The 21,164-nt window shown below is 34.5% G+C and overlaps 3 protein-coding genes across 3 annotated transcripts; 1 reads left to right on the forward strand and 2 right to left on the reverse strand.

The window, feature by feature from the left end:
• Positions 1 to 503: 503 nt before the first annotated feature.
• LOC128177361 (uncharacterized transmembrane protein DDB_G0289901-like) lies at positions 504 to 2,658 on the reverse strand. Its single transcript, XM_052844049.1, has 2 exons — positions 2,519 to 2,658; positions 504 to 2,196 (listed from the first exon to the last, which is right to left on the reverse strand). Exons 1-2 carry the CDS (start codon positions 2,571 to 2,573, stop codon positions 617 to 619), a joined length of 1,635 nt encoding a protein of 544 aa, XP_052700009.1. The 5' UTR covers positions 2,574 to 2,658; the 3' UTR covers positions 504 to 616.
• A 6,397-nt stretch (positions 2,659 to 9,055) lies between these two features.
• On the reverse strand, positions 9,056 to 11,375 carry LOC128178935 (uncharacterized). The gene has a single exon (XM_052846370.1). The coding sequence runs from the start codon at positions 10,292 to 10,294 to the stop codon at positions 9,629 to 9,631; it is 666 nt and encodes a 221-aa protein (XP_052702330.1). The 5' UTR covers positions 10,295 to 11,375; the 3' UTR covers positions 9,056 to 9,628.
• Positions 11,376 to 17,731: 6,356 nt separating this feature from the next.
• Positions 17,732 to 19,570, forward strand: LOC128175827 (MATH and LRR domain-containing protein PFE0570w-like). Its single transcript, XM_052841672.1, has one exon. It carries the CDS (start codon positions 17,732 to 17,734, stop codon positions 19,568 to 19,570), a length of 1,839 nt encoding a protein of 612 aa, XP_052697632.1.
• Positions 19,571 to 21,164: the final 1,594 nt, after the last annotated feature.

Genomic DNA, 21,164 nt, shown 5'->3' on the forward strand with positions numbered 1-21,164 from the left:
TGTTTACTTTATAAGGAAAGTGGGAACTCTGTTAATTCATAAGAACAAAACTATGAATCAAATTTACGCTGATTTATTTCCCGCGATTCGGCAATCTTCGCGAACAAAGCGGAAATTGGATACACGCGGAAAAAAACCTGATATACGGTACTTAAGTCATTAGCAATGGCTCACATTTTGGGGGGAGTTTGTGTGTACTCCCAACTGATGGACTAACATCCCAAAATGCATGTTTATAAAACGTAGCCGTAATAAAGTGTACAAACAAGCAAACTATCAATTTGCTGATCGTCTACGAAAATTTGTCCTAATGATCTTAAATAAAACTTCACAGTATACCAGAATGGAGCGCATTTTAAATTAAGGATAGCTGATGAAAGTGATGCATAGCATCTTAGTGTGTTTATCTAGATTTCTGCCTTCTGTTTGCGAAATAAGTTCTATGCAACTATCACTCGCCAAATCGTGTACAAATGATAAAGTGATTCTTTAATTGAAAACCATTCAAGTAAGTGGGTGCTTTATTTGTATATACACTGATATGTGATCAATGGACGCCATACCAAAACATTTAGAAAAAATCATATTGACTTTATTGCATTATACAAATTAATGTCTATTGAACAAATCGTTTCCTTCCGATAAATTGGCTAGGATTCATGAGATTCATTCCACCCATCATACTCTGTATCAGCTGATTGGGGTTAAAGTTAGGCATGCTTCCACCGCTACTAGAGCTTGATCCGCCACTCGAACTTCCTCCAGAGCTTCCTCCACTCATCATCTGGCTGGATCCGCCACTTGAACTCCCACCGCTCATCATATTTGAGGGCGACATTATTTGACTGGATCCGCCACTTGAACTTCCTCCAGAACTTCCTCCACTCATCATCTGGCTGGATCCACCGCTGGAACTTCCGCCTGAACTCCCACCACCCATCATGTTAGATGGCGACATCATTTGATTGGATCCGCCACTTGAACTTGCTCCAGAACTTCCTCCACTCATCATCTGGCTGGATCCACCGCTGGAACTTCCGCCTGAACTCCCACCACCCATCATGTTAGATGGCGACATCATTTGACTGGATCCGCCACTTGAACTTCCCCCAGAGCTACCACCACTCATCATTTGACTAGATCCACCGCTTGAACTTCCGCCGGAGGAGCTACCCATATTTGACATCAATAAACTGGGGTCGATCTTATTATTTTCTGGTTTGTTGATTGAGTTTGGATCAAAGCTACCCGAGCTACCTCCGCTACCCCCGCTCCCGCTTCCTCCGGATCCGCCACTTCCGCTTGACATGCTGGAGGAACCCCCACTACTGCCGCTTCCACTGGAAGAACCACTGCTCATCATGTTAGAATTAATCTGCTGACCCGCTGACATTTGTTGTAAATTATTTTGCAGCATTTGATTGTTCATCGATGAAGGATCGAAACCACCACTAGATCCACCACTAGTCTGACTAGAGCCACTCATCTGACTTGTGCCACTGCCCATCTGACTTGAGGCACCGCTAGAACCTCCTGCACTTTGCGACTGCGACATTTGTGGATTCATTGCGTTAGGATTGAACGATGAGGAACCGCTTGATGAACCACTAGAGCTACCGCTTGTCTGTAAAGGACTACTTGAACCTCCAGCACTCTGCGACTGCGCCATTTGCTGATTTGAATTAAATGACGACGAAGACCCTCCGCTCATTTGGCCGGAACTCCCTGATCCGCCGGTCGATCCACCAGCACTTTGAGACTGGGACACTCCCTGGTTTAGCGCGTTTGGATTAAACGATGAAGTGGAACTACTACCGCCTCCACTGCTACTCTGTGAGTTTTGTTGCATCATCTGGTTGTTTAAGGCATTAGGATCAAATCCCCCTGAGCCACCGCTTTGCATCATTTGATTGTTTAGAGCGTTCGGATCAAAAGAGGAAGAGGATCCGGAAGAACTTCCAGAAGAACCTCCGGTGTTTGGGGGACCCTGGTTTGCACTTTGCATCATTTGATTGTTCAGTGAATTAGGATCGAAGGAGGATGCTGCACCAGAAGAACTTGCTCCAGTTTGGGAACCCGATGTTCCTCCGCTAGGTGACGCTACGCTTCCGGTTCCTTTGATGGATGAAGACGCTATCTGAGCTTGTTGCTGGAAAAGCGCATTTGGGTCAAATGATGATTGTCGCAAGGCAAACCCTACAATTTAAAAGCATAAAAATATTTAGTTATAAATGCGTCGATGATAAAAAATATCTTAATCCAATAAATTAAAATAACTAGCATAATTCCTATAAAAAATGTAGAAAAAACCCCCCACTGGATGGTGTTATATTTACTTGTTAGTTTTTTTAACATGGTTAATGTAGGTAACGATGAATGATAGAACACATAATCTTTCCTCAGACCACTGATGACCTCTAAGTGACCATATACAATAAAAGTAAGTCATAGAGGTCATGATTCGAAAATATAGTTCAGACCATGATGTAAAACCCACAGAAAAAGAAACTGTACTTACCACAGGCCCTGGAAACCAGACATATTGTGCACACTATGCCGAACACCCCTCTCATCTTGTCGTAACAGAACTAGCGGTCTTTCAAAGTCTTTAAATTGTGTCCAGCAATCACTAGCCTCCCACTTGTGTAGATTCTACGATTAATCTTTGACTGTCTCATTATCAATCACCTGTAGAGCGGAATGTCACGGAGGCGAGGAATTGGTCACAACAGTTTACAATGATAAGTGTGTTCGTGTGTGTTTCTTGTGTATTGGTCAACCTATCAAATAATTATAAAGTACTGTGCTTGAAATATACTTCAATTCTCCCGAAAAACTGCATTAGATTTTCACATGACATACAGAAAAAAATACACCCGCATTTTTTATAGATCTATTCATAAAATATATATCTTATGCTATTTAAAAAAAATTAATGAATTAATATGACGTAGGACTTGTGAGTCACATGAGTAGGTATCCCCAGTTGTGTTGTGATTAGTTACAGTTTATACAGTGCGTGTTTGGAAAATTAAGTGGAACATAGTATCTTCTAATATTTCATTTTCAGTTGGTTTTATAAGGAAATGGGGAGATGGCTGTAAAAGTATTAACTCTCCTAAAATGATATGCAGGAATACACGTGTACATATTTTCAGTCTTGATAATTTATTAATATTTTAACGTATTAGATTGTTATATAATATTTTGGTTGACAAACTTTTTAAGCGTATATATGTCATACATTAGTAGTATAGTAATCATCCAAAATTGTGAAGTGAAAGGAGGGGTAACTCCTGGTTCTTAAACCAAGCAACAAAACAATCAATGATGAGTATTTCAATTTTTATATTCAAATAAAATTAGCATGTATTACAATTATTTATACAGCAAAAATAACCCATATGTAAAACAATGATACACATGATATGAAATAAATTTTAAAATTTCAACTAAAATATTTTATCAATGATAAAAGATAATGTCTATACCAACAGAATAAGGACAATGTATTCCATGATCTAAAGAAGGTAATATATAGGTTATAGTTTCTGTCAATTAGTGTTTTGTAAATATAAATCAATATTCATAGAAAGAATGATTACGCTACAATCATAGCAACCTATACTGTACAATATTTGGCGCTCTGGATTTATTCTTAGTCATCGGGGTAATGAAGGACAATCTTAAATATTATATGTTCTTCTTTTCCTTTTTCCAACTAGAAATGCACCGGGATTTAGAAATTGCGAGGGTTGGAAAAAGTTCGCTGAAAACGAAGTTCCACCAGACGAAGTGCTTCCGCTTCCGGTCTGTTGCTGAGATTGGTTCCCGCTTTGTTGATTGGTTGTGATCCCTCCATTCAAATTCAGGTTTTGAAAATTATTGAAAATTCCCGGAGATAAGAAAAGATTTGGATTACTCAAGTTCCCAGGTTTTTGGAGTTGGTTAGTACTGGAAATTCCATTTGCAATTATAGACGATTCAGAACCCAAATTTGAAAATTGTGAATTTCCGAGATTTAGAACAGGAGAAGGATCGATTAAGCTTTGCTGAAATGACCCGGATGAACCATTGATTCCGGATGAAGCTCCTCCAACCGATGACTGAAAATTTGGATCAATGAACTGCTGAGGCATCGGTGCAGAATTTCCGGTTCCTCCTCCGCCATTTCCGGAATTGAAGAACGAGGAAGAGCTGTTTGTCTGACGAAGAATTGTGAGAATGTCTGGAATAAGAATTTAAAAATTCATATTTCTCTCTTTATCGGGAGCAATTAAAGAATGAATATGCACGCGTGTCACTATGAATATATATTTTAACTTTTACCTACAATGTATATAAAAAAATCCATTAGGTATGTTGTCATGATCGTTCACTACTACATTTACATCAAGTCCAAATCGTTTTAGGTCAAGTTTCTAAGACAAATGACCAAATCATTGCGGAAACTAAAAAAAAGACAGGAAACAATATCTCACCCGTTTTTTCAGCAGTGAATGTTAAATTCGTGAGAAGACTGATGAAAACAAAAAATTCAAAGACAGGAATCATGGTTTATACCAATTCTTTTTCAACTTCAGCGAAACTGGAACAAATGGGTCAACAACCTGATAAGTTCCAATAATGAGATTGATATTACTTGTAACAAGACATGCATAGATATGTAGGCGAAATGCCAGAAGGTCTCAAACTTTTATTATAACGTGACTATTAAAGAAGATATGGTTTCTTTGATTAACTAACAGATTGTATGAAAAGTATTTTGGTTAAAATTTATTATTTTTTAAAATATGTTGCTAATGATTTATAATTAATTCATTTCATTAGGTTTGATTGCTTTTCTTCTTTTAAAATGGTAAGTCAAGAACTGATAAATGTCATCGATAAATCTAACTGAATCATGTCTTAAAGTTGATACGAGCAGCAGCTTTTATGTCGTAAACTTTTATCGTAAGACTGTGAATTTAAAAATGTAAAGATCATTTTTGCAAAATAAGCCATTCAAATTAAAAGAAAATTATAAATGTCTTCATGTACAAAAAGTTTCCATTGTATTCTATACGCATGGAACACAAATCTTCCTTCTGAAAATTCTTCCAAAATTTAGCAATAGTTTTAATGTCATGATTATCATATTAATCTTTAAAGCTGCAAACAGAACTGTAATATTATCACGTCTATGCAGTAAAATAAATTCTGAAAATTACGGCAAATATTTCTGTTACCTTTCGAATTTAAATTGAAAACCCCTAATATTACAAACATTATTCATCAATAAAAACATTTTTATTCGTTTTTATAAAAATAGTTTTAACTTTCGAGACTCTCGTATATATATTGCATTAGATCAATAATTTCAATCAAAGTTTCGTTTGACAGGATTTTTTTTCACGCTGCAATCCGTAAATCGATTGATTCATTCTTCTTTTCAAAAAGAATTTCTACTACATAGAAATGTCAACGTCCTTGGTCACAACCTTGGTCCTCACTCTCTGGATCAATTAACTTTGTTCTCGTTGGCGTAAAATAGCGCTCCGCTTTCTTTGATTTTTATTTATCTGTTTCAACTTAAAGAGATAATAATCACACGATCGTTCGAAAAAAAAAGTCGGTCGAAGTCTTTGTATTAATCAATTTAGTTTGAAATGATTTCCGTAGAGGTTTTCATTCAAAAATTGTCGCTGTACTCAGCATTAGCGTTGGCCTTTATTTCAAACACTGTCGAAATTTTAAACTTTAGTTTTAAAAATAAGTTTATCACACTTTATGAATTTCACTGATTAAAAGGGACTTGGACACGATTTGACTTAAAATTTTCAATTTTTTTTTCCATTTTCAATGTTTATACTGATAAATATAGAAGTTTATAATGCTTTGTCAAAATTTGAAAGTCAAATATTAAGTCATAATAAGCAAGATACAGAGTTCATAACTCTTTGTTTTGTAAACAAAGCCCGAATGTTGTCATTTTTACATATGTGTTGTATCGGTGCAAATTTCAATCAAATGTATCTTATTTTTGTTGATAATAGTATTTATAAAGATACTGGAATTACTTTAAATTGTTTTTACAAGTCAATTTGTCAAAGAAAAGGTAATTCTCTACATTACATTTTTTGTAAACAACTATAAGACTCGAGCTTTGTTTACATAACAATCAATTCTTACCTCTGTATCTCGCGTGTAACTTGACTTAAACAGTTAATATTTTGGTCCATCATTTAAAATGCACTAGTCTAGTAAATCATTTTATACATAAAAAATAAAAATGAATTTTTTGATCTCAAATCGTGTCCAAGTCCCTTTAATGTGTTTTCATACATGACATCCCTCCTTTATAAACTCTATCAATCAATTATTTCAAAGTTTAAAGACAGAACAACAAGGCCATGTATATAACACAACATCATGCGCGGATCCAAAACCATTTTCCAGGGGGGAATATAATTTTTTTTGTCCGGGGGGGGGGGGGTAATTTTACTATGTGAATTTAATAAGTTTGATTTTTTCAAGGGTGGGGTGGGGGGTTACGGATACCCCACTCTCTTTTGATCTTTGCATGCACCATTGAACTTTAACAAAACCGGCATTGAATAAGCAAGCCGTTTCTTGACTTGCTGTTGACAAGAGGTTTATAATTAATAAATTCTGACGACCAGGTACCAAGTATATCATCTTCAGCTTGTATCAATTTTGTATGAACAGTAATTTATTCTTAATGGTTATCATGACCATGCCATGTCAAAATATAAAAAGCCTCGAAATAATATCAATATTTAATGAAACTTTCATTGGCCAAGGTACGACAAGGACTTGAAAAGGTCTTTAAATGTTTTGATTTGAAATGTCCACAATCATTGTATATGCATGTGTGTGTTTGGTAAATATTTCTTCTTTCTAGTTAGCAGATCTCCCCCTCTTTTTATTTATTCGTAAGCATACAACACCCCCCTCACCCAACCTTCCGAGGAAGTAAAGTTAACATTTCAATCAGCAAATTTCACGTTGGTGTAAGCTGCAAGGGCATTTAGAACTGACGTTATCAGTTCAGGATGACCCTAGAAGTTGACATATCGGCGGGGGCACAAAGTTTCGTCTCAGGCGCGGCTTACCGTGTAATCACTATTGCAAGTCCACGCCGAACGACATCAGCGCAACTGCGATATGCGCTGCAATTGTGTTGAAAATCTCAACTGTAAGCCATTATTCATATAAAAATCAAAATTAGGTATCGTACATGTAAGTTGATAGACATAATATATAGGTGCTTAAGGCGAGGGGAAAGGGGGGGGGGGGGGGTTAGTTAACTCTCCTCTTGATAGAATTTCTTTACAGTTAAATATAAATAATTATACAACATGCTTTATTTTAAAATATGAAAATAACGGCAAATAAACATTGCTTTCTAATAAATTATAAATATATATATTAGATGTCAAGAAAAAGAGAATCATATACTCTTTCGGTCTAACTGGGTTGGTAGGGGTCCTCAAGCAACTTTTTCTCCATTAATCTTCAATATCCATAGAGTATGGTATCATTTATTTAAAATGATATCTACACCTTCAATTAATGCACGTTGTTTTGTATTTCAAAAGCAAAACTCTCAGATTTTTATTGAACAAAAAATGTACTTTTGCAAAATTGTCAAAGTGAACTTAGAGTGATGAGACATTTAAAATGCTTAGGGTGAAGAAAAAGAACACCGCGAAACGAGCGTGTTTAATTAGCGGGGGATTAGTTCGCCACCTTGGTTAGTTCAAACTTATCTCAATTATACACACACAAAATATACACGTTTAGACCCCACCGTGTATTTACAAACGTAAAAGGTTGGCATAGGAACACATAGGAACACAATCGGGGCCAATAAACCTTTAAATCTGCGAACTCATCTCTACGTTATATGAGTAATTTTCTACCCGAAATTGTAGCGGTTTCATTTAATTATATGTTAATTCGTGAACTAAGCACCAACCCCCCCCCCCCCCTTAAAAAAAAAGACTGATTTTATTTCTAATGTCAAGATCTCTACACGTGAGAAAAGAGACAGTAGTTCGAAATTTTGTCGTTAAGGGAATCTTTTATTGTAGAAAGCAATTGCATTTTAAGTTTCTGAGACACAAATTGGCCATTCATAAAAAAAAAATGATAAGGCGATTAATCTCGGGTTTTAAGGCTTGAGGAGAATGAGCTTTAATTTGGATTTCGTTTTTAAACCTATTATTGCACAATTCTAGTATACATAAGACTTTTGACTTACAGGTGTATAATTATTCGTTAGCGTGCATTCGCGGTCAAATGGCCCTCATTGTTTGCTTGTTTGTGAACTTTTTTTTTTTGTTAAAGTCATTTGGTTCTTTGTGGCTTATACTGTTTTTTGTCCTTGGATCATCTGGTTACAGCCTTTATTTGTGTGTAATAAGAGTTCATAGTGACCCATGGATTACATCGGTACCTCAGTAAATAATTTAGTTTTACACGGATACCAGAACGCAATCACAAGTACAAGAAAATCCTTAAGCAAACAATGGTGATGGAAGAAAATAAAAATTAATAATACACTTAACTGAAGGACATTTATTAAAGAAATTATCAAAAATCGAAGCAGACTTTTTAAATTATCGACAAAAGCTATGCATACAAGTAATTAAATCCTCCAATATTTCTAATATGTTCATAAGAAGAATTTATTAATCTTGCGATAATGTGTTTTATTCACAAAATCATAATTGGAAGGGCCATATACCCGCTAAAGCATAACGTTCATAAATATCTAGGCCTCGGGTTTCTTTTCATTGACAAGAAGGTATATAGATAATCCTATAAAAAATATGCGCATATATTTTTTTTTCATTTCTTAAAGTATGATAGAAATTAAAAGAATAAAATCAAAGGTGGATATACCGTCATTATGAATAGAATTTTAACAAGACCATGTACACGAATATTCTCTTAACTTGCTAAGCCAAGACTTTTGTTCTCCGAGATTTCTCCATACTTGGTGAACGAGTGCAAGAAAAATATTTTATGCAAACTGAGAACTTTGTTAAAAAAAAAAAAGTACATTCAAATTGACTCGTTGAAATTTAAAGAACAAAGCAGGTAATTCATAAACAATATTTACGCATTTCATCAAAAGTAGTTGGTAAGGAAATGGAATTGCAAAGCGCACTTTGGAATGGCATTATCGAACAATAAAGCTCAGTGTAATATTTTATCTAATCTTTGATGGTTTCAACCTAACCTTTTCTGAATAAAAACCATGATTACATGCTTCAAAGGTTTACTGAAATGTTACAGGATTCATTGTATGTGTGTTCGCGCCTTTGACAATGACTTGACTCCATTTATCTGAAATGCATCGGAAAAAATCAATGGATTCGGTGTCATCGTTTTCAGCTAAACATTCATTTTAGTCAAATTCAAACTTAATGGTAATAAAAGGAGAAGAAATTCACAGCTATTCGATAGAAGAAAAAAAAATTGCAGTAGTTTTTCATTTAAAAAAGTCTTTCATCCGAGGTTGGCTGCTACATTCATCAATGATTTGCTGGGCATAAAACAAAATAAATATAAACTGAAATAAATAGGAAATTAAAACAATATCGTTTAACAACATATTTTAAATCGTCATTGCATCATCTTCGATCAGAAGAGTGGGTTCTTTGGTAAGGATAAACGACCGCTCAAAATCACCTCGAGCGGACAAGCAGGTTTCGCTCATGCTGAGCCGCTTAGATAACAACACTTTGCTGTTTCTTCTAGATACAGCCATATCATCCTGATGCTCAGATTTCACAGACTGCAAAGAAGAAGTGAAAAATGGCTGCTGTTTTTCCAGTTTTGGCACACCCGGAACATGGTGATGAAAGAATCGGTCACAGAAAGGCTTATCCTCTCTTTCACTGATAATTCCTTTCAGAGGTTTTGGTTGCGTAACATGTGTTTTGTAATCATGCTCCTTGCCGCTCTTCGTGGGAAGCTTAATTTTCAGATAAGTCATGTCTTCCATATAAGGTAATTTTCTGTCAAACGTCTTTAGTTCCCGTTGAATTTTGGCCTTCTCTTTCTTGTGAACCTTTTCCACATCGCGTCGATACTTTTCCAGCATCCGACATTGCACTTGTAGTCTGTAATCTAAAAGTCCATTGACCACTTTGGTCTTTTTCTTGACTTCTGCGTCCAGTTTATTGTAAACGTTGGGGAGACAAGCATTGTTAATGGGAGGGGCACTTACAGGAAGTCCCCCTAGACTCATTAATAAACGTGTTGTATCGTCCAGTGTCATCTTTGCACTTTAGCTGAACACAATTTTTTTGTCGAATTTTTTTTCTTCTTCTCTTACATTCAATGCTGTTGATTTCCTTCCCAGGAGACTGTCGTCCTACATTAATTTTTTCAACATCGAGAAAATTATCAGAATAATCCAAACTAGAGCTGAACTTGGTCGAGTCTGCAGACCTTCCGATGGTTTGGAACACTATTGGAATTTGGCTTTAGTTTATGAACTGTCAGATCGATTTCTACTCCATATTACCGTTTATTCAGTAGAACGGTAAACATTTAACCTTCATCACATCAGCACATCAATGATGGAACGGTAATTAAAATAATAATAAAACCGCTCCCTGATATTTTTTTCCGGTTTCCTAGTGATAAGCCATCCGTCGGAAAGAAAACTCCAGTCAATACTTTCTTCTTTTTTTTTTTTTTTTAAATTTGATTATCCGCTAATCAATATCTGTCATAACGAAGTTTTAGAATTTAATCCATATGAGCATGTCATTTTCTACGTTTAGAAAGGCCTTAATTATATAGGAGGCGTTTCTGGAAATCTAGATGCTCTCTTCTTTTCATCCACGCTCGTCTGTGATCAAACAAAAAATGAAATTGATTTTTTCATTCCTCCTCTATACATATACACCTAGGGGATAGATTTCTCTCCTTTAAATGATCATGAAATATATATATTTCCTTTTGTCGTTGAAATTGTTTGCCAACGAATTAGAAATCTTTTCATCTTAAAATCGAAAAGTATATTTTCCCATGTGGCAGAAAAGCGGCGAAAATCCTTTCTGCAAAGATTGTCAATTTCAACACTACTTCATACGTCAAAGTTCGTCTGCTTCACGTGCAGACTTATATCCATACAAAATGGCTGGAGCTATTAAACATTATAATAAATTTTCGGTAAAAACTTAAGCGTTTCAATTTGCTCTCAAACCGTGCTCGAGTTTGACAAGAAGTGATGAATTGTAAATTCCTGATTTATCGCTTGTCATTCATCGTAATAATTTTCTGACTTTTTTCTTTAGACACTGCACTTATAGTTTTAAACCCCTGGAACCAATAGCGAGCACGCTCCTCAATTTCTCCCACTAACAAAGGATTAAGATTTGGACGAAATGCATTAAAAGACGCATTAAAGGGAAATATTTATATTTTGTTAAATAGCCGCAGATTAGGACAGAAAAGTCAGAGTTATTGGGCAATGGGACGATTGCAGTGTTTGTTTTGTATCAAGCTTAGATTACTACAAATCGCCATTTATCTTCATACTGATCCCCAGTTTTTGGTATAGGGTGTGAGTTCAAACATTCTTCAATGAATGAGGCTATTATTTGTTGTATAACTATCGTCAAAGCAACAGGGAAATAAGACCGCATACAAGTGTGTAACGCAATGAAATTAATGTAGAAATTAAGGTGGAATATCCTCAATTATCAGAATTATGTTCAATATAGCGAATTTATGAATTTATCATTCACCATATGGTTTTTCAATGGAAATCGACTACTTTGTTTTTTTTGCTTTTTTTTTAACAATTTTTTTATGGAAAAGGTTCTCAAATTACCGATAAATATGTCAACATTATATTCTCATATGAAACGGGAGGTCACTTTAACTCTGTAAAACCGATAAACAGTTTTATTTTGGAAAAAAAATTGTATGAATCAATAGCAATCTCGTTTACAGTTGTATCGATTGTCACATGGTCAATTGCTCGGTTATCAAATTTTAAATCAATTTTTCATAAAGTGTATTAAATTTTCTTTTTATGCAAGGTAAATGAAAAATTTACTTTACGGCAACAATAGCTTGTGTTTCTATTTCGGGAATATAAAAAGATATGTGTATAGCATTCAATAACGTGTTTTAGCAACTATAGAAACTATTACTCGAACTTCTCTTTAATATCTTCATGTTATAATATATTTGACAAATGTCTGTTTTCAAATTGGAATTGATTTATACCTATTTATCATATCTTTATTCAGTTAAGATAACCACGTTGTATACAAAAACCTGTATGCTACGCTAAATTCCATTTAAATTGCCTCTGTATAAACCGAAAACTCGTCTATTTCGAAACAAAACCTCGTTGGTGAGAGAGCTTGGGTTTTAATGTATCCACTTCACTCATTTTAACGGCGATCATTAAAAATTAATGTTTTAAAAGTGCATTCTTTGTGTATCGTTAAATAAACATTCGCAAACATTCAATTTAGTTGAGACGAAAGCTTAAATGAGAAATGTCTTGATTTGACAGATCATCATTTTAGAAAAAATATTTCGAACACCATTTCGAATAGCGTTGAGAAACTTATCATTATACCGAACAGAAAAATTCCTTCAGTGAAGCTTCGAAATTTCGTGGATGATTTAAAATCAAAACGATCAATTACTCAGGGTATTATCAAACGGCTTCGCCATTCAGTTAAGTGATCAATACATGTAATCTTCGATTACACTCTAATGGATCTACAAATTGAAAGTGGGCAGCTCAAACTTATCTGGATAAATGGCTGTACCTCATCGACCCCTTTATTCTGGTCTTACACTCTGCTCAAATCGTTAGCTGAAGTTTACAACCAAGGTTGTAGAATGTAGGACTTCGAAGCAGCTCATCTAATGGTTAAATTTTGGGTTTAAAAAGAAAATGCAATGTGTTGCAACCTTCTCTTTTAAAGTTTCTGAAATGAGATATATTGATAAAATCTTTGTTCCTCTGTCTGAGAGCTCGACGTTGTAGTGTAGATCTGAACGATGTCATTTTGAAATCTTCACTGGTAGAAACAGTAGATTGTATCGAGATTTTTACCCCCCCCCCCCCCCACCCACTCCCCCCCCCTCCGAAATTATAGTTTATCCATCACGTAATGAATATATAAAATGTTTGAATGATAAATTGTGAGTAATGATAATGATATCTATCCATTTTGTCACTATCTAATGCTAAGTAAAATGAATTTTACCTCTGATGTTAGCGTTTGAAAGATAAAAAATCTCTAGAAGTCTCGATTGAAAAGTTACTCAAATATTAAGGTAGTTTATGCTGTCATTTTAAATGTTTCGTTATTCGACAGAAATTTTAAAAGTTACACAAACTCAAGTTAGGCTGTGCTGTCATTTTTGAATTCTTCGTTATTCTATCAAAATTCCGAGAGGCCTCCCAATTTAAAAAAAAACATAATTCATGGACTTTGTAAAAAAAAAAAATTATTAAAAAAAATTGCGTTCAAAATGGATGGAGAGAAAGTAAGCGGTTGGAGGGGAAAAGGGGGGTCGTTTTTGTGACAATGTTTGGTGACGGTATGGACGATTTCAGAGTGACATTTAGAAATACCATCTATACAGGTAGTTAAACAAAAGGGACTGGTGGTGAAAACTCAAATACGGATGTGTGCTTTGCGTGCAGTTTTTTGCAATGTCAATGACTGAATTTAAAACAATGTTTTGACAACCGTATAGTTGGATTTCATACTTCTCTGCGGGAAGGAGGTGGGGGGGGGGGGGTGTTACTGAGTTTACAGATACCATTTATGGTGTAATCAAGAAGAAAGAAGAGAGTATTACATGACAAAGAATCACCACTAAGTACAGTGGGTACAAAGTACAGGTAGATTTGTTCGCCATGCATATATATATTACACCATCATCCCAACCCATGCAACACTTTTCAGATGGTCCTCTCTGACATATTTTATATCTAAAATAAAATAAAAGTGGTCATATTGTATGCAGATTTTATCTAAAAAAAAAAAATACACCGCGTCAAAAAGTATGATATGAAGAGATAAAATGGGTTGTAATCTACAAGAAAAATAATTTTAAAAATCTTACAAAATATTGCTCAGTGGTTTTCACATTCGAGAAATTGAAATGGATGGTTGATATATTTTCTTTTATGATTTTAAAATGACAAGCATGCTTTCATAAAGTTGTTTGTTTTCACAACCAGTGATAATTGTCTAGTAAGCGTCAATTAATATCTTATAAATGACAATGACAATAAACTTTATGATTATAACTGAAGTAATAGTAGAGAGAAAATACTTGTAAAGTATGTACAAACTATATAATAGATGAAGATAGAAATCGATAAAAAAAATTTAAGATCGATACACGCATGAGGAAGGAATAACAGATAAGTGTTAAGTTAACAAAGAGAGTTAACTCTTTACAATAATTGATAAGTTGTTTGTTTTGTTTTTGTTTGTTTGTTTGTGACATTTGAATTTGACATACGAGGGTTGTTAGAAAAGTTCACGGACAAGTTCGATTGTGAGCGGACCAGCGAAACTTTTCAGATTTAAACTTGTCGTATTTTCTAAGAAATATGTCATGTTGTATAAATTTTGAATTTACTGGGTGGGTGTAAATACAAAATTTACAACATGACAATTGTTTGTTTTAAATACACCATTAAAAAAATAAACAGCTTACTTATCATGCTAAGATATGCTTAACGGATCACACTTCACATTCGTATTAGAATATTGGTTTGATAATTTTATCAAACATGTCAAAATGTGTTTTCTGCACTTTCCTCTAGTTGAGAACCTTCAAAAGCAAATTTTACACTGTCTAGATAAAATACGCAGTAAGTATTGAAATATACTTGATATTCTGAAAATAAAAAAGCACACGGTGACTAGTAAATAACCCATTGTCCAAAATTGCAAAGACAAACAAATGAAGTTACTTTGGAGCCCATTAAATGTAACTTAATTATTAGTTTGTTGAAAAATAATAAGCAAATACTTTCTTGCAAAGCAAAGGGAAATAACCGCTAGAAAGTATTGAAACTTTGTTAACCAATTCAAAATCTTACGATAAAACCAATGACGACAATAAATCATGCATTTTAAGGGCATGAGACAAAATATTTTAAATTATCCTGTCAAAATTTTAGATAAAACTTTCAGAGACATTTTATTAAAAAAAAACAACAAAAAATACAAAAAATACAAAAAAATAAACTAAAAGAAAAAAAAATCAATGGTCTATACCCACTTCCCTTCGTTGTACGTATCATTAACCAAGGTTTCGTAAATGATCGATTTTAAATTGTTAAATATGATTTTGAGTTCAGTCAATCACAGAACGTTAATGAAACTAAATACCCAATTTGATAGTGTTTTACAGAAATGAGTTACATACGTATTTATGTGTTTTATATCCATTCAACAGAAATTCTGTCACAGATTTGTAAGGATATGTTGTACACTTTTTACCAGTGAATCAACGCAATAAACTGTCATGTTATTAAAGCAACATTTTGAATATTCCTCACACAAAATTGAGATTTTAATGGTAACAGATATTTTTAGAATTATAAAAGTCATCACAGAGCCGTTATATATATACAATGACAATGAAGTATTTTTACTTGCAAAATATGTTTACTAGATGTAATTTAATCGAATAAATGCAAAATTAAATGTTTCGAATCTGTCACCTCTTTTAGTAATATATATTGCCAATTTTATATAATTGAAAATGTGCATCTTTAATTTTCTTTTTAGATCTAAAAGTTGAATTAAACTTAGAATTCAAGTTCGAATAAATGCGAAATGGTAGGGGAAAAAACCCAGTAGTTTCCCTTTGCACATATAGCTTTAAAAAATTGTGATTTAAATCTATCTCAAATGGCGGTAGTAAGATTGAAAATAAAAATAAAATCATTTGAACAACTGCATGACAAATGCACTTCAATTTAAAGACCTTAACATGAATTCCAATCTCCGCTATTCAAGACTTCGACACAAATTTGAAATCAATCAAAAGAAGACGGACAAGGCTCTCTTTAAATATTTTCTTAAAACCCAATCAAATATATAAAGCGTGGTGATCTATTCAACATATCCACTCATCAAGTCGGCGAAAAAGTCCCACTTGTAAAACAAGAATTGTCAACGAAAAAAATCAGATGTCAAAATCGGTTCAATATCTTTTAAAGCATGCAATTACGTTTCCAGTGGGATTGGAAAAACTCGTTTGTAAATATTTGCCTTGGTTCATGGTGTCAATTGTGATGTTCCATAGACGTTCACCGAAGTCAAAAGTTCAAAAGAAATTTCATAAATATCTATGACACCCTTATTTCCAAATTTCCACTCCATAATCATATATTTTTTACTTGCATGCATATGGCCTCGTGTTGTTAAAATTACTGTCAAATCTTCATCTTTATTGTTTTGATAAAAATTCTTGTAAAATTCTTCTTTTATTCCATGGTTGATAAGAAAATACAATTATAGTGAATATATGATAATTTTCAAAGAAATTCTTTCAATTTGTGTCGGCAATGCAATAAACTTATCAGATACTTTATTTTGTAACAATAAAAAAAATATAACCCTCCCCCTCCCCATTAGCAATGGATTACGATCAGATCAAACTTTTAAAGTAAAAACGACAAGATTATCAGGAATAAATAAACTCAATCAAAAGTAAATAATCATACATTCACTATAATTGTATTTTCTTATCAGCCATGGAATAAAAGAAGAATTTTACAAGAATTTTTAGAATATAATATCAATCCAAGGCTGGCGTAGCTTTAAAACACGGGGTGCAAGCAAAGAAGATTAATTATTTGATTTTTATAAATTACTCAAATTTAAAAGTTTCTAATTTCCTTGACACTGATTACGGTTTTTTCCCCATTGCAATGTCTTAACCATTCAAATTACTTTAGTTAACATTATTCAATAAGCTTGAACGTCAGTTTTGGCATTCACACCTCAAACAGTTTGACATCAATTCAACGTTCTTTTAAAATAGCCTTTAAAAACATAGATCCACCAGCGGTCTCCAAGGCCCGTTTTGGTCAATAACACAATCACTTTCGAAAAACAACAACAGCAGTGTTTTTTGGCAGTGGTAGCAACCCAAACATCAAAAGGCAAATTAATCTTCTTTGCTTGCACCCCGTGTTTTAAAGCTACGCCAGCCTTGGATTGATATTATATTCTAAAATTAAAGTGTAGCACGGGTTTTCATTCATTATCCCCGTATCTCTAATCAGATCAAAATTCTTGCGAGGGCTTATTGTTACAATGACGCGATTAGTCGCTTTCTGCAGAGGTGGTTAGCTTAAAATTTAAAGGAGAACCACAACTATTAGTACTAGTCCCCAGTCCACTATTCAATCGCAGCGCTTCCCATTCTTTATATACCGAATCGCTGCAAAGATAAATTTGACAGTGTTTGCGGGGAGAGACCAATTTCTTAAAGATTAAATACACTATCCTTTGTCATAGAAAAACGACGGACGAAATGTAATTGGATGCACTTGGAATACGATTTTCATTGTTGGATTGTATAAATTGATAGATACATCTTTTCAATAAAACGGACCATGGATCGGAAATGTTCATCTGTGATTTAAGCTCGGGGCGATAAACTGCATAGGGAATCGCCTGTTTTTTCACCCATCATGAGGACGGATGTATTAAGCAGAAGAACCTTGGATCCCACTCTGCAACAGCAAGGTAGTGGCCTTAATGTGATGTATCCCTCATACTTCGATCATCAGGGTAAGGACAAGTCTGAAGACAAACGACGAATCATCCAAGAAAAAGTGCTTGTGAAACATCGATATGAACAGGAAAAACAGAATTCATTTGAAAGGCATCTGGTCGACTCGGAACGCCGGAAAGGTCAGAGAAAAATTCATGGAAGCGATCCCAAGAATATAAGTTTTGATTTTCGGGACAGTTACCAGTTTGAAAATCATCGCCATTACGGAACAGAGAGCGCCAGAGAACTTCATACTTTTGAGCGGATGTACGACCCGGATGAAGAGGCAAGACGAAGTCAGAGTAGTTTCGGTCACCTTCAGTCCCCGAGGTCAGGGAGCTCCCAAGTGTACGATCCCCAGGTCGATCTTTATGAAAAACTAAGCGCTTTGAAGGTTCCAAAGATCAACACACAACGGGTACCGGGATTCAGTAGTTATGCCCAGAAATTTCGCAAAGACAGTATAATGAGATCGAATAATTCTAGTCGGTCAACAATGTTATCCAACAGTACTGTAAATAGCAATATGTCCTCCAGAAACAACAGCGGACGGTCAAGAGACTTGATAAGTCCCTCCCGCATACCCCGGCGGCAGAGGGACATCACTTCGGAAACTTCATTGAAGTCTACTGAGAGTAGGGGCTTACATTCCGTCGATTCTTATAACTCCCGGCAGGGTTCGATTTATTCTCCTCTGAAAACTAATGAGCGATACAACGAGTGGAATGATTATTCGATACCGGAAGGGGATCTTCCGGATCTAATTGATGGCGAGATTCAAGAACTGCAGAAAACCAAAGGAGCGCTACAGGCCGCGAAAGGTGCACGAGGGACGATCCAGGTTACTCTAAAGTCTGATGAAAAATCCAAAGACAAAGCCAAGCCCTCAAACAATTCTAAAACTGGAAATAAGAAATCTAAGAAAGCTACGACGGAACAAAGCACGCCCAAAGAAAACGAAAAGAGTGTAAATGATGCTCAACACGAGGAAGTAGGTAGTTCCAAACAAATTCAAAACTCACAGGACATTGGTAACATTAAACATTCTCATAAAGTAACTCGTGGTGTTGCTCAAACTAAAGAAACTGTTAACTTGCAAGAGTCTGTGAACGATTCGAAGGTGCAATATAACCAGAAGAAAAGGCCAAACAAGTCAGAAACCAGAGAAAAGACGAAAGAGAAAAGTTCTAAAACACCGAACGACAACTTGACAGAGAGCGCGCGACCGTCGCAGACGACAAAAGAAAAGGGAAAATCTGGAGAAAGTTCGAAAGTACCTGCACCAAACAAAGATAAGTTGAACAAAAGTCAAGATATAGAAAAAGAAATCGCTAAAGTCCAGGAGGACTATCTCTCGCATCGCGCCGCTAACAACAAACAGAAACAACAGTCAGAAAAGGCGACAACATCGAACAACAAGGGCAATACAACGAAACCTTCGAAACAACAACTTTCCACTGACTCAAAAACTAGTGCGGTCAAAACTGGCCAAATCCCTGAGTATAAAGGGGAAAAGACAAAAGCCAAGACGGGCGATACATCTAAAAAGGACAGCAACCAGGAGAAAGAAACGTCAGATTCTAAACCAAAGAAGGGAATTCTAAGGAAGACTAGTTCCTTTAAAGTGATAGGAAACTCGGACCAGTATTTCGGATATATGTCGATGACGGACGGTGTAGCAGGAGAGAAAAAGGAAGTGAAGCGCGTACGATACCATGCCGATCACTACCCTGAAGTTCGCCCTATAAGTGCGTGATTATTTATTACTCATTATATTTATAAACTCACATCCAAAGGCCACTTATGTTCATTGTTATTTGTGTTCAAATACAAGTAAAGAATATTTCGAGTGTCATTTGTCTTGCATTAGTTTTTTGATTTATATATTAATTTAGAATGGATTACTTGAACTTTGATCGTAACATATAAAAGCGTATGGTGCTTTAAGATGAATTTGGTACACAAATAGTGAACCGATTTTCAAACAAAACTGATCACTGTAACATTGTAAGATTCTTAATTAGGATTGAAAGACAATGATTAATAACTACATGTGTTCTACATACTTGGGATCAAATGTCTGTTTCATACAATTAATTTGAATGTATTCCAATGATAAATGATTAAACAGATTTTTTTTATTGGCAAATGAAATAAATGGTCAAGATCTCAGACGAGATAATTGAGTTTGAAGGGCATTTGTCACTATCACAGCTGATCGTTGTTGCCAAATTTTGACAACCGTGCGCCCGCCATTGAAGACACCTCGTGCGGATCAGCATTAAAGTGCGCTAAATTCCTTATCCAAAAAATCTTACATTATTTGATTTAAGTTTTTTTTCTCTTAGTCTTGTTTACATGGACCTTTTCGTTGTTAATTTGTTAGAGAAAAAAATTGAACTTGAAATTGTGCGTCATATTTATTAACATATCGGACGGACAAACAAAGGTATTGGGATCGTTAATAAAATAAAGGGTGGATGTTAGGAGATTTTTCCACCTTTTAATAAAGGCGCAAGTTTTACAGCGATTGAAAAAAATAATAGCACCCCCTTTTTTACTTAAAAACCTGTGGGTTTATGCAAATATATTGCAAGGATAAGAAAAAATTCAATTTCTTTAAATTTAACGAGATCATGCCGCGTTAACGAAAATATTTTGAAAAAACTACTTTAATAAAATGCAAGTACCCTCTCTCATTGATATATTTAAAAAAAAGGGATAAAAATGTAAGTCACACCTGGTTGTTATTTTGTAAAAGAAAAAAATCTGTTGAACAATTCAAATCGTTATTTCTTAATTCCGAAAACAAAAGATAATCCACTCCATGTGATTAAGTTTGATTTTTGCCAAAATCGAGGACATTTTGCAATCTTCTGCGATCACGTGATGAACATTTCAAACAATAAATGGGCACTTTCTCATACGTTAAGGATTATCTTTAAGAACAAAGTACTTCCAAGCCTTATGACGCCGTTAATCTTGAATTAACTACAGATAAGTGGGATTTTTTAATCTTTCAATTGCAAACTTAATAATACGATGCAATGAAAATTTAAGAAAAACAAACCGAAGTTACAACACGTGACCATAACAAATGGAAGAGGAAAGTCACGTTTTTAAAATAATCATTCAAAGTCTGCATTTTTTCTTATGAATTTTTTTCTCTGCTTCATTAGAAATCGCCTCTTTTCGAGCAAAATATAATAATTTTCTTTAACAAAGATATGAATTAATTTGAAGTAATATTCATCCCTGCTGGATTTTATTGAAAGTCAATATTTTTTCTTAAAAAAAATCAACATCTATGATTTGGAATAAATGTACTAAATACTTTTTATCAAGAAAAT

Source organism: Crassostrea angulata, chromosome 3 (assembly GCF_025612915.1).
Source record: "Crassostrea angulata isolate pt1a10 chromosome 3, ASM2561291v2, whole genome shotgun sequence".
In the NCBI taxonomy this organism is placed as follows: Eukaryota; Metazoa; Mollusca; class Bivalvia; order Ostreida; family Ostreidae; genus Magallana; species Magallana angulata.